At 37.9% G+C, this 14,576-nt stretch overlaps 1 protein-coding gene across 1 annotated transcript; it reads right to left on the reverse strand.

Annotated features, from left to right (window-relative positions):
- Positions 1–507: 507 nt before the first annotated feature.
- LOC132612218 (vacuolar-processing enzyme-like) lies at positions 508–3,040 on the reverse strand. The gene is made up of 5 exons (XM_060326536.1): positions 3,017–3,040; positions 2,642–2,809; positions 946–1,122; positions 793–843; positions 508–705 (listed from the first exon to the last, which is right to left on the reverse strand). Exons 1-5 carry the CDS (start codon positions 3,038–3,040, stop codon positions 508–510), a joined length of 618 nt encoding a protein of 205 aa, XP_060182519.1.
- Positions 3,041–14,576: the final 11,536 nt, after the last annotated feature.

A 14,576-nucleotide genomic window follows, 5' to 3' on the forward strand; every position in this document is an offset into this window, starting at 1 on the left:
TCTCTATATTTCTGCTATTAATAAGTGAAAGTCATTTGAACGACGACGGGCATTTCGATAAATGTCTATGTACACTAATATTTGCGTTTTGAGTGTTTATTAGGTGACTTATGGACTTACCAAACAGGTGGATTTGTTTTTTCACCACCCTTTTCCGTCTCAAACTTATTACAGAGGAGATTCACAAATTTAACTGCAGTTAATGTTGGTAAGAAACAAGCAATAACCAAATTGCACGACGAGGTAACAGCGGAAGAAATACCCAAGCCAACTTGAATAATTGCATTATATAAGATTAATTCTCTCAAAAATAAAATTGCAAATAACTTATTTAATTATTGTATCATTAACATCAAATACTATTGTACTTAGAAGACCAGTGAGCCACATATATAACATAAGAGGAGAGAGGGACTAAAGTGGGCATTGAACATTCAAATTTCATCTTACGAGCAGAACTTATTTTTACTGAATCTGTAGCCAAAACAAGGTCACCAAGAGTCATCATCAAGCACTATTGCCCAGGTTATAATACTCCTCATCCAGCTTATGCCACGCATCATGTTTACGCCCCTTGCAAGCAGCCATAAAAGCTTTTATCACAGCAACTCTTGAGAAGCCCGCTTCGCAAATGGATGAAAATAATCCCAAGAGATTGCTGTTTTGTACCAATGGATAACCACATTGTACCTCGAAAAGATGAAACTGGTAAAGGAAAATCATATAAGTTACTATATCTTAGGAATTCAAGTTAAAAAACTTGACACTACGCAAAGCAGATTTTTGGATTACCATTTTCTTTATGCATTCCCGTTTAGCGACAACTCTTCTCCTGTCAAAGCCCTTTGTTGGACCGAAAAGAAAACCAATATAAGTTAGTAAGTTACTATATCTAGGAATTCAAGTTACAAAATTTGACACCACGCAAGCACATTTTTGGATTACCATTTTTTCTACGCCTTCCCGATCAGCAGCTCTTCTGTCAAAGAACTTTGTTGGACCGAAAAGAGAGACTCTGACTGCTTCTACAGCCTCATCCTGATATTGCCTATGCAGCACAGTCTTCATTATATATTCTCGAAGCTCGGCCTGCTCGACTGAATTGTCTTCTTGCCTCTCGTACTGTGTAGATCAATAAAACATGCATCAAAATTCCAATTCAAGCTCTAGTTCGATAAAAGTTGAGATAATGGATCAGATGAAACAATCCAGTCAATCGTTTTGACAACTGACGCTATGTTTTGCATGTCATCTATTTCAGAAGACACGTAATAATAATATTGAGGAGATGAATGATAGCTCAGACGCTGAAGTTTTGGACAGTGAAAATGAAGTAAAGGAGGCGGGAAATTTAAGACCTAGGAAAACAAGGGGGGTGTTATATGATCCAAAATGGTGCAAGGCGACTGACTATGATTTTTGATAATGTCTCAGGGAAGCTATAATCAGGTACGCAATTGAAATGTGTGGATACATATAGAGAAGGTAGTTAATGATAGAACAAGGGTTAGTGAAATGCAAGGCAAGCATCTGTCCATGGATATTGTATGCTGCCACGGATCCAAGAATGACAATTTCATTATAATGACTTTATTCCTACATAAATGTCACAAGACCAACATAAATCACCAGCGTAATTCTAAATTTTTGGAAAAATATTACCGACATAAAACACCTGTAATATTTTTGCCAACATTTGATCAAATATGTTAATTTATCTTTTATATGTATATATTTACTAGACTTGACATAATATTAGCTTTCAGTTCATCATTTAAGTGTGTGCTTGGATATATTTTTTTAACTTTCGGATTTCCATATTTATAGTTCTCAATCTTAGATCAATTATTCCTGTGTTTTGAGTTGTACAGCTTGTGCTAAATATGTGTCACTGAGTGTAGTTATAGATTTTTCTTTTAAAAAAAAAAAGAGGGGGATATATATATATATATATATATATATATATATTATCAATACAATAAACACTATTTTTCAGTCTAAATATTATATGTGGGTCTTCAAAAAATCTCAAATGAGATCAAGATGTTAGAATTGATTTGCATCTCGTAATAGCTTTTATTTTATTGTATTGTTTATACTTGTAAAATTATGTTAGGAGTATATAATTACAAGTTGTAAGTAGCGTATAATAGATTACTTTGATTAGTTTTTTGTGAGGAACAAGCACATATACATATGTGTGTGTATTTCATTCATTTGCAGTTTCTTTTATTTTTTATGTAATTTTAACTTTTTAAAAATATTTATTGTAATTATATTATTTTATGAAATACTAAAAATTAAGTACCATGGGACTTACGCCCCCGTGGCATGGGCTTACGCCTCATCAAGGCGTATGTAAAATGCTTCATCTTACGCCCCCGCTTTTTAAGACAATGGCTACTATACAAAAGAATGATTTCAATTGGAGTACAGTCACAACACAGTACACAAGATAAATGCAAACTCTAAAGTCACTAGACAAAACTTGTACTAGTCAACTTAATGAAATTTTCTATCCCTCTCTTCCTCATATGTGTAATGAAATTACTTAATTATCATATAAGGATACAAATGTTAATATGTAGCTCAAACTTACTCGTGACCACAAGGTCATAATATGAACATCGCCCGCCCTGACCGTCTTTAAGGCCTTTAAAGCATTGATCTTCTCTGCAAGAACATTTGCCGTGATAGGATCAAATCCTTGGTTTACCAAATTCTTCTCTAGCATAATATCTTTGTTTAGACACTTCATAACATGAGATCCAACATTATAGTTGTTGAAGTTGAAACTTAATTCCTTCACCTACAAAACAACATACAACATAGCATTCAATTAGGGGTTTTCAGATGAGACCGAAAAACCGATAGCCGCGAAAACTGGCTCGGTTTGATTTGATTTTAAATTTTCAAAAACCGAGAACATTTGGGAGCATTTCTTAAATTGTATTTTTTTATAGACATAAAAACCCACAAGCTATGAAAACTATCAAAACTTTCCTAATTCTTTTACAATTTTACCAAATGAGCAAATCATCGTTCATGACAAAACAAAATTAATACGCTACTAGAAGGCCTTTCTAAAAAATACATGATGTTGGCAAATAGTAAAAAATACATGATGTTGGCAAATAGTTGGAGGGAGTAATTATTAAAAATATCTACCAACTGTTGGGTCCATCCCATAATTTGAGGAAGGAAGCATCTCCCTCATTTTAAGGAAGAAAACAAGGAAGAAAACATTTCTCTTGTTTTGGAGAAGAAAGCATATTCCTTGTTTTAAGGAAGAAAACATCTTCCTTGTATTTAACAAATTGTCAAGTGCTTGCTTGAGTCACAAATGACATCAACAGGTTCATTTCATCCCTATAAATAGGGAAGTCTTCTATCATTTGTAGCATCACCAGGAGCAAGAGATAAAACAGTAAGGAAAACACTTGAGTGAGATATAAGTATTAAGTTTAGGATTGGTTTTTTGTAATAGTTGAGTGTGAGAGTTGCTCCTCCTATTATAATTCTGTTTCGGTGATGAATAGAAGACTTTTCCAATCCTAACAAGTGGTATCAGAGCTTGGTTAATCTTTCAGGCCAATCTTTTAAAGTTTCGTAAAATTTTCAGTAAAAGATTTTTGTCCCAAAATTGTGCTCTGAGTATACCATTAGAAAGAAATAGTTCCGGGGATTCCGAATATATATTTTTCGGAATTTTTCGACCACCGGAAGGCCTCTAAAAGTCCAGTCAAAGTTTCTTTGTCCACCATCGCCGCCGCCGCTCCGCCACCTTCTGGCCACCAGGTCGCCGGAGAAGACGACCGGAGAAACCCGATCCAACCAACCCGTTTGACCAGAACCAGATCTTGTCAAAGTCCAATTGTCACATCATCCTTTTGTTGACTTTTTCAACCAGCCAGTGGTTAAACCGGCCCGGTTCGGTTTGAATTAGTGCAGGCCGGTTCACTCTGTTTTTGTTCGGTTTTCAGATTGGTCAGACCGGTTCCCTAGGTTTTCGACCATTCCGGATTCAACCGTGAGTCCCGTTTTGCCTGATTCTGCTTGCACAGTCCAGTACAAGCAGATTAGGTGCACTTTATCATGGAGAAATCATTATCGGATATCATGATTCCGCTAACATCCTCAAATTATAACATGTGGAAACCTCGTATGGAGGACTTGTTAAATTTGAAGGATTTAGCTGAGCCGCTCGAAAATAAAGGTGCCAAACCCGACAAGAAGACAAACAAAGAATGGGCAAGAATGAATAGGAAAACGGTCGCACAAATTCGACAGTGGATTGACCATAGTGTATTCCATCATGTCGCGCAGGAAACGAGTGCTTACAAACTTTGGGAAAATCTTGGGAGCATGTACCAAGCAAAAACGGCTCGAAATAAAACATTGTCGATGAGGTGATTGGTAAATCACAAGCTACGTAGCGGTACCTCTGTCACAGAACACACAAGTCAGTTCCGAGATCTCGTGAACCAGTTAAGTGCAGCCGAATGGGTTCTCAAAGATGAGGAGCAAGAAAAGTGCAGTTCCGAAATCTTGCTCCTGCGTTCTCTACCTGATAGCTGGGAGACTCGTGTCATCACTCTCAGTAATTTCGCCCCCAATTGTAAGGTGACCATGCAAATGGTCACGGACGCCTTAATAAACGAGGAATCGCGAAGAAAAGAAGTCGGGGTAGATCAATCATATGCCCTTGTTTCTGAAAATAGTGGACGCAACGGAGGTAGAAGCGGAGGTAGAGGAAGAGGCCGAGGCAAAGGTAGAGATCGAGGTCAAAGTAGAGGAAAATCTCAAGTTCGAGGGAGATCACGAGAGCGGGGAAAGTCCGTCGATACCAACACTTGGTTAGAGGGCTATTGTAACTATTGTGGCAATTATGGCCACAAGAAGGTGGAGTGTTGAAAGTTTAAACGGGAGCAACCTCAAACTAACCAAAGTTCGAGCAAGGAAGATGGTGACACCATGGTTATCGTGTCACCAGACATTGCACTTGTTACATGCGGAGAGGAAGCATGCCTACACGTGGGCACAAATGATATTGAGTGGGTGATTGATATTGCTGCATCATTCCATGCCACTCCACACCGGGATTTGTTCAGTACTTATAAATCTGGAGACCACGGCGTTGTGAAGATAGGCAACACGAGTTTCTCGAGAATTGTTGGCATTGGTGATGTGCACATAAAAACCAGCAATGGAAGCTCACTTGTGTTGAAAGAGGTTCGTCATGTTCCGGATCTGAGATTGAATCTGATCTCAGGAGTAGCTCTGGATCGACAAGGGTATGGAAATTTGTTCAAGGATGGTACGTGGAAGTTGTCCAAAGGCTCTATGGTTATTGCTAGAGGACATATTTGTGGTACTCTTTCCAAAACCAATGTAAAGTTTTATCGATCGAGTCTCAATGCAGTTGAAGAAGAGACGTCGCCAAACTTATGGCATAGACGATTGGGCCACATGAGTCTGAAGGAATTGACTACTCTTGCAAAGAAAGAAGCCATCTCAATAGATAAAGATGTAACTTTGGATCCCTGTGATCACTGTTTATTCGGGAAACAACATAGAGTTTCTTTCAGTTCCACCAGAAAGAATCGTTCTGAGTTGCTGAGCCTTGTCCACTCTGACGTGTGTGGACCCATTGAAGAAGAATCTCTTGGTGGTAGCAAATACTTTGTGACACTCATCGACGACGCATCACGGAAGGTTTGGGCTTATTGTCTCAAATCGAAGGATCAAGTATTTGATCGTTTCAAGACATTCCATGCTATGGTAGAAAGGGAGACTGGAAAGAAGCTGAAATGCCTCCGATCCGACAATGGAGGCGAGTACACTTCCCGGGAGTTTTTGGCATATTGTACTGAACATGGGATCATACATGAGAAAACGATGCCACGAACACCACAACATAACGGTGTAGCTGAAAGAATGAACCGCACTATTGTTGAGAAAGTCTGATGCATGCTCAGTATGGCTAAAATGCCAAAGCCATTCTGGGGCGAAGCTGTTCTAACAGCTTGTTATCTTATAAACAGGTCACCTTTAGTCCCATTGAACTTTGAAGTTCCAGAAAAGATATGGTCTGGGAAAGATATTTCATATTCTCACTTGAAAGTGTTCGGGTGCAAGGCATTTGTGCATGTATCCAAGGAGTTGAGGCAGAAGCTTGATCTCATATCAACTCCGTGTATCTTTATCGGCTATGGAGATCAAGAGTTCGGATACAGGTTGTGGGATCCCGAAATAAAGAAAGTGATTCGAAGTAGAGACGTCGTGTTCCATGAAAACCAGTTTCATAAGTGTGCTCCAACAGTCAACAAGCAACGAAGTTATCATGCTCCGGATGATGTCCCTGAATCACCACACATTCCTCTCAACAACGAGGAACTTCATGATAATGTCCATGATGAACAAGAAAACATTGATCCGGAAGATGTTGATGATGATCAAAACGAAGAAATTCTTGAGCAAGGGGAGCCTTCACCCCAAGACGCAGCTGGAAATAATCAAGTTCGACGTTTTGCACGAGGGTTAATCCCTCAAAGGTCATACTCGCCAACAGAATGGATCTTTCTTACCAGCGAGGGGGAGCCAGAGAGCTTTCAAGAAGCTCAATCTCATCGTGAAAAATCCAATTGGCAAAAGGCCATGGAGGAAGAAATGAATTCTTTACAAAAGAATCAAACATATGAGTTGGTGAAACTTCCTCCGGGAAAGAAGGCCTTGAAGAACAAATGGGTCTTCAAGCTCAAGAAAGATGCTAGCGGAAATATCGTGAAGTACAAGGCAAGGCTCATAGTCAAAGGTTTCCAACATAAGGAAGGAATCGACTTTGATGAGATTTTTTTGCCGGTTGTGAAGATGATGTCTATCCGAGTGGTTCTCGGATTGGTGGCAAGTATGGATCTTGAACTTGAGCAGATGGACGTGAAAACAGTTTTTCTGCATGGTGATTTGGAGGAAGAACTATACATGGAGCAACTCGATGGTTTCCGAATCCCAAAGAAAGAGCATCTGGTTTGCAAGTTAAGGAAGAGTCTCTACGGTCTCAAACAAGCCCCAAAGCAATGGTACAAAAAGTTCAACTCATTCATTGTCACGACCCAACCCCGTAGGCCGTGACTAGTGCCCGAGTTGGGCATCCTAACACACTAATCCAGATCGAATCACATACAGATAGCGTACACGGGCACAAATATCACACGCTGCCACAAATCATATCAAACTGACTTAGACATATTTCAAACGCAACCATATATATATATATATATATATATATATATATATATATATATATATATATATATATATATCAAAAAGCCGTCAAGTCTATGAAATGTCGCAACGGCCCAAAACATATACAAATGCAAGCCGACAAGGCTGCTATGGCGAAAAGGATCATACAAACACACCAGTACGGAAGTAGGCACAACATCTAAAAGAACTTGTCGGCATACACTCAAACTAAAAGCCAGTGTACCCTCCTTCAGGTGTATGGGACTGGAGGGGGAGATTTGTTGGGTCCATCCCATAATTTGAGGAAGGAAACATCTCCCTCATTTTAAGGAAGAAAACATTTCCCTTATTTTGGAGAAGAAAACATATTCCTTGTTTTAAGGAAGAAAACATCTTCCTTGTATTTGGAAAATTGTCAAGTGCTTGCTTGAGTCACAAATGACATCAATAGGTTCATTTCATCCCTATAAATAGGGAAGCCTTCTATCATTTGTAGCATCACCAAGAGCAAGAGAGAAAAAGAGTAAGGAAAACACTTGAGTGAGATATAGGTATTAAGTTTAGGATTGGTTTTTTGTAATAGTTGAGTGTGAAATTTGCTCCTCCTATTGTAATTCTGTTCTGGTTATGAATAGAAGACTTTTTCAATCCTAACACCAACTATAAGGCCTGATAGTGGCTTTTTATGTCCGATGAAGAGTTTTGCTTAATGTCTTGTCTGAAAGTCTTGCGGTATAAAAAAGGAAAATATAACATAGAGTAACGCATAGTTATTAACACGAAACCCAAAATTTGGCAAAACATCATATAAATCCAAAAAAATTGCAGCAACAAAAAAAACGGAGAAATAGACAACACAGCATAACATGAGATAAAACAAGAAACAGCGGCGAAACAAAGAGAGATGGTTCACCTTGCTGAAGAGAGAAAAGAAAACAGTGAAAGAGGGGTTGCAAAGTTGCGGCTCAATGGGGCTGCTGGTTAGGCAAAAAATTACAAGGCCTTTTTGGGCTTGATTATACTTCAACTTTTTTTTTCTTTCTCATCGGTATTTATATTGAGATACATTATTGTTGTTATGGCTTTTAATAAAATTTCTTTCTTTGTATTTGTTGACAAATCTGATTCTATTAAGATTGAATCAGATCCTGATATGATTTTGATATGATCAGATTCTAAATTATAATTAGACAGATTATAATCTGATTTAATTTCTATTATTATAGAGATTTTATCTTGTTCCTTAATTGTATATTTCCTAGTTAGGCTTCAGTTTTGTGTATAAATACATCTGTGATTGGTTGTATAGAAATACTTGAGAATTATTAAAATCTCTCTTCTTAAAGTCTTCATGGTATCAGAGCTCCTGTCTTTTTAGGAGATAGAGTTTCCTATGACGAAAAGGATCATACAAACACATCCGTACGGAAGTAAGCACAACATCTAAAAGAACTTGTCGGCATACACTCAAACTAAAAGCCAGTGTACCCTCCTTCAGGTGTATGGGACTGGAGGGGGAGATTTGTTGGGTCCATCCCATAATTTGAGGAAGGAAACATCTCCCTCATTTTAAGGAAGAAAACATTTCCCTTGTTTTGAAGAAGAAAACATATTCCTTGTTTTAAGGAAGAAAACATCTTCCTTGTATTTGGAAATTGTCAAGTGCTTGCTTGAGTCACAAATGACATCAATAGGTTCATTTCATCCCTATAAATAGGGAAGCCTTCTATCATTTGTAGCATCACCAAGAGCAAGAGAGAAAAACAGTAAGGAAAACACTTGAGTGAGATATAGGTATTAAGTTTAGGATTGGTTTTTTGTAATAGTTGAGTGTGAGAATTGCTCCTCCTATTGTAATTTTGTTCCGGTTATGAATAGAAGACTTTTTCAATCCTAACACCAACTATATAAGGCTTGATAGTGGCTTTTTCTGTCCGATGAAGAGTTTTGCTTAATGTCTTGTCTGAAATCTTGCGGTATAAAAAAAGGAAAATAGAACATAGAGTAACGCATAGTTATTCACACGAAACCCAAAATTTGGCAAAACATCATATAAATCCAAAAAATTGTAGCAACAAAAAAAAACGGAGTAATAGACAACACAGCATAACATGAGATAAAACAAGAAACAGCGGCGAAACAAAGAGAGATGGTTCACCTTGCTGAAGAGAGAAAAGAAAACAGTGAAAGAGGGGTTGCAAAGTTGCGGCTCAATGGGGCTGCTGGTTAGGCAAAAAATTACAAGGCCTTTTTGGGCTTGATTATACTTCAACTTTTTTTTTCTTTCTCATCGGTATTTATATTGAGATACATTATTGTTGTTATGGATTTTAATCAAATTTCTTTCTTTGTATTTGTTGACAAATCTGATTCTATTAAGATTGGATCAGATCCTGATATGATTTTGATATGGTCAGATTCTAAATTATAATTAGACAGATTATAATCTGATTTAGTTTCCATTATTATACAGATTTTATCTTGTTTCCTTAATTGTATATTTCCTAGTTAGGCTTCAGTTTTGTGTATAAATACATCTGTGATTGGTTGTATAGAAATACTTGAGAATTAATAAAATCTCTCTTCTCAAAGTCTTCATGGTATCAGAGCTCGTGCCTTTTTAGGAGATAGAGTTTCCTCTCTCCCGCACTATTGAGCCGCTGTAAAATATTTCTCTGATTTTCCATAGCTACGGTCACACCACCTACAGGTGTGAGACTCGGCCTTGATTGACTATTGAAAAAGATTTCCTTAATACCATGTCTGAAACTAATCCACACATACAGATTAGCCCTGTGAAACTTGATGGTAGTACCGTTTACCTTGCTTGGTCTAGATCCAGTTTATTATTTATCAAAGCTAGAAAGTTGCAGGGGTACATTAATGGGGATAAGAAAAAACCAGCTTCCTCTGATCCCACCTACAGCCAGTGGGACTCAGTGAATTTACTTGTTATGTCATGGCTTATCAACTCTATACAACCCCAGATTACTAGACAATATCTATTGCTAGACACTGCTGAAAAAATCTGGAATGCAACTAAGCTCACCTACTCAAGCATGGGGAATGAATGCTAGTGATTACACAATACCAATTGAGAAGTCTGGATTGAGCGCTAGTGATTTTCGGGAGCACATAAAGGCTACCAATTATGATAAAGATCACTTACATTGTGATTATTGTGGGAAGCCACGCCATACCAAGGAAACTTGCTGGAAGTTACATGGTCGACCCTCTAGAGGTCGTGGAGGAAAATGAGTCAACTCAATGAGAGCTCAAGTAAATTTGTCAGAGACAGTAGAGTCATCTAAGGAGACAACCTCTGGTGAATTTTTCTCTCCTAGTGAACTCAAGCATCTCAAGTCCTTTTTGTCGCAACTTGACTCTTCCTCCAGTGCAACATCTAATTTGGTAAAGTCAGGTACTACTTTTACTGCTCATCTTAATTCATGGATTATTGATTCTGGTGCGAATAGACACATGACAGGCTCCTCTAAAGAACTTCTTAACTACTCTCCATGTCCAAAAACAGACAATGTTAGAATAGCCGATGGTTCTCTTTCCCCGATAGCTGGAACAGGTTCTATTTTTTGTGCTCCCAATATTCAGCTATCTTATGTACTTCATGTACCTCAGTTTCCAGTTAACCTTTTATCAGTAAGCGCCACTACCAAAGCTCTAAACTGCAAAATTGAGTTTTTTCCTGATCATTGTGTCTTTCAGGATCAAACAGGCAAGAGGATTGGCAGTGGTAGAGTGCATGATGGTTTATATATGTTGGAGAGGAATCAAAGTGATGTTCTATGTCAAGGTTTTTTGGGAGAAAATAAGAATGCCAATGAAGAAATAATACGGTGGCATAGGCGGTTAGGGCATCCATCCTTTTTTATTTTAGAAAAACTATATCCTAGTTTGTTTTCTAGGATTCTGGTTGAATCTTTGTTTTGTGACGCTTGTGAGTATGCCAAACATACTAGAAACTCTTATCCGTCAAGTAATAATAAAATCACAGTTCCTTTCATGACTATCCATTCTGATGTTTGGGGGCCTACTCAGACAGCCTCTATGTCCGGTAATCGATGGTTTGTCACTTTTATTGATTGTTGCACTAGAATGACTTGGGTTTACCTGATAAAAGCAAAAAGTGATGTATTTTCTTGCTTTCAATCTTTTCATAAGATGGTTTGCACTCATTTTAAAACTAAGATAAAAAATTTGAGAACTGATAATGGCACTGAATACATGGATAGTCGATTTGGTACTTATTTGGAGTCTAACGGGATCATCCACCAAACTAGTTGTCCTTACACCAGTAAACAAAATGGAGTGGCTGAATGGAAAAATAGACATTTGTTGGAAGTTGCTAGATCCCTCATGTTCACCATGAATCTCCCAAAACCTTACTGGGGAGATGCAATTCTAGCAGCGGGTTATCTTATCAATAGAATGCCTCTCAAAGCACTCAATTTTAAGAGTCCTTTAGAGATTTTACAAGGGAATAATGTCTATACTGTTCCTCCAAAGGTGTTTGGGTGTGTTTGTTTTGTTCATAGTAAGAATGCAGGAAAACTAGATCTGAGGGCCCTTAAATGTGTGTTTGTTGGGTATTCTCCAACACAGAAAGGCTATCGGTGTTACTATCCTCCATCAAGGAAGTATTTTGTAAGTATAGATGTTACTTTTAGAGAATCTTAACCTTACTTCAATGGAACCCAATCACCTCTTTAGGGGGAGAATAATGAAAAAGAAGAGGTGATACCTAGTTCTGGATTTCTTGATGACATTACTCTAGGTGAGAGTTCCATCAGAGAGAGTGTTCAGGAGGATGTATGACGTACTGCTCAAGGGGAGGCTACTGTTCACGAAAAGACTATTGGGCGTCTGGACAAACCTGATTTGATGAGATATTCAAGGAAAAACAAGAGACAAGAAGCCATCATGCAACCTACTCCCTGCCAAGAATCCTTCTCTTCTGGTGAGTCGTCTTTAATTTCTGATTCTTCTGATGATTTAGATAGACCTATTGCTCAAAGAAAAGGGGTCAGATCGTGTACAAAACATCCTATTTCTAACTTTGTGTCCTATGATTCCTTGTCCCCTTCCTATAGAGCCTTTGCCTTGTCCATTTCCTCTATGTCTATTCCACAGGATTGGAGGGAAGCTTTCAAGGATCCCAAGTGGAAAGAAGCAATGTTTGAAGAAATGAAGGCTCTAGAAAAAAATAAGACTTGGGAATTAGTTGTTCCTCCACCAGACAAGAAGTTGGTCGGCTGCAAGTGGGTGTTCACTGTGAAACATAAAGCCAATGGTTCGATTGAGAGGTTCAAGGCCAGATTGGTAGCTAAGGGATTCACTCAAACATATGGAGTGGACTACCAAGAAACATTTGCTCCTGTTGCAAAGACCAACACAATCAGAATCTTGTTATCTTGTGCAGTCAACCTTGACTGGGAATTGCAGCAGTTTGATATAAAAAATGCATTCTTACATGGTGACTTAGAATAAGAAGTGTATATGGAGATTCCTCCTGGATTTGATAATGAAACAAGTCAAGGAAAGGTGTGTAGATTGAAGAAAGCTTTATATGGGCTAAAACAATCTCCCAGAGCATGGTTCGACAGATTCAGCAAAGCCATGTTTTCTTTTGGTTATCAACAAAGCAATGCTGATCATACTCTCTTTATAAGATATCACAAGGGTAATATCACTCTTTTAATAGTTTATGTTGATCATATAGTGATGACAGGTGATGACAAAGAAGAGATGGGTCGGCTAAAGAAGCTTTTAGCTCACGAGTTTGATATCAAGGATCTAGGGAAGCTGCAATATTTCTTGGGAATTGAAGTGGCTATCGACAAAGCAATGCTGATCATACTCTCTTTATAAGACATCACAAGGGTAAGATCACTCTTTTAATAGTTTATGTTGATGATATAGTGATGACAGGTGATGACAAAGAAGAGATGGGTCGGCTAAAGAAGCTTTTGGCTCACGAGTTTGATATCAAGGATCTAGGGCAGCTGCAATATTTCTTTGGAATTGAAGTGGCTAGATCAGGAAAAGGAATCTTCATTTCTCAGAGGAAATATATTCTAGATCTCTTGGAAGAAACTGGTATGTTGGGTTGTAAACCAGCAGCAACACCAATTGAGAGCAACCACAAGCTACAAGCAGGGATAGGAGAGTCGGTTGATAAACAAAGATATCAGATATTGGTTGGAAGACTCATTTATCTTTCACACACTAGACCTGACATAGCATATGCAGTTAGCATGGTAAGCCAGTTCATGCATGATCCTCGTGATTCTCACATGCAGGCTGTCTTTTGCATTTTGCGATATTTGAAATCTGCTTCTGGAAAAGGTCTTCTTTTCACCAAACATGGTCACCTCCATATAGAAGCTTTTACAGATGCTGATAGGGCTGGATCTCTAGATGATAGGAGGTCTACAACTGGTTATTGCACACTTGTGGGAGGGAACTTAGTCACTTGGAGAAGCAAGAAGCAAAGTATAGTTGCTAGATCAACTACTGAAGCAGAGTATAGAGCTATGGCTCAGGGTGTCTGTGAACTTCTGTGGCTGCAAAAGCTACTAGAAGAACTGAAAATGTCTGGAGATAATAAATTATCCTTGTACTGTGACAACAAGGAAGCCATCAGTATTGCCCATAATCCAATACAACATTATCGGACAAAACACATTGAAATTGATCGACACTTCATCAAGGAAAAGTTGACTGATGATACCTTGAGCCTGTTCCATGTGACATCCAGCAAGCAGCTAGCTGATGTTTTCACTAAAGGGCTTAACAGCAGAACCTATCACAACTTAGTTTGCAAGTTGGGCATGTGTGATATCTATGCACCAACTTGAGGGGGAGTGTTGACAAATCCGATTCTATTAAGATTGGATCAGATTTGATATGATCAGATTCTAAATTATAATTAGACAGATTATAATCTGATTTAGTTTCCATTATTATAGAGATTTTATCTTGTTTCCTTAATTGTATATTTCCTAGTTAGGCTTCAGTTTTGTGTATAAATACATCTGTGATTGGTTGTATAGAAATACTTGAGAATTAATAAAATCTCTCTTCTCAAAGTCTTCAGTATTTTTTTTTTACATTTAAATTTAAACTTTTATACATTAAAGAGATAAGGGTCAAAAATACATCTCAACTATCACTGTTTTCTGAGTTTCATACCTAAACTATCAAAAGGTTAAGAAAACTACCTAAACTATGACTATATAGTTTGCAAAACACACCTCAAATTATTCTTAAATGGCATGTGATCTAAACATCAAAAAACTATTTGTTTTAAAAAA

The sequence above is a fragment of the Lycium barbarum genome, chromosome 9, assembly GCF_019175385.1.
Source record: "Lycium barbarum isolate Lr01 chromosome 9, ASM1917538v2, whole genome shotgun sequence".
Lineage (NCBI taxonomy): Eukaryota > Viridiplantae > Streptophyta > Magnoliopsida > Solanales > Solanaceae > Lycium > Lycium barbarum.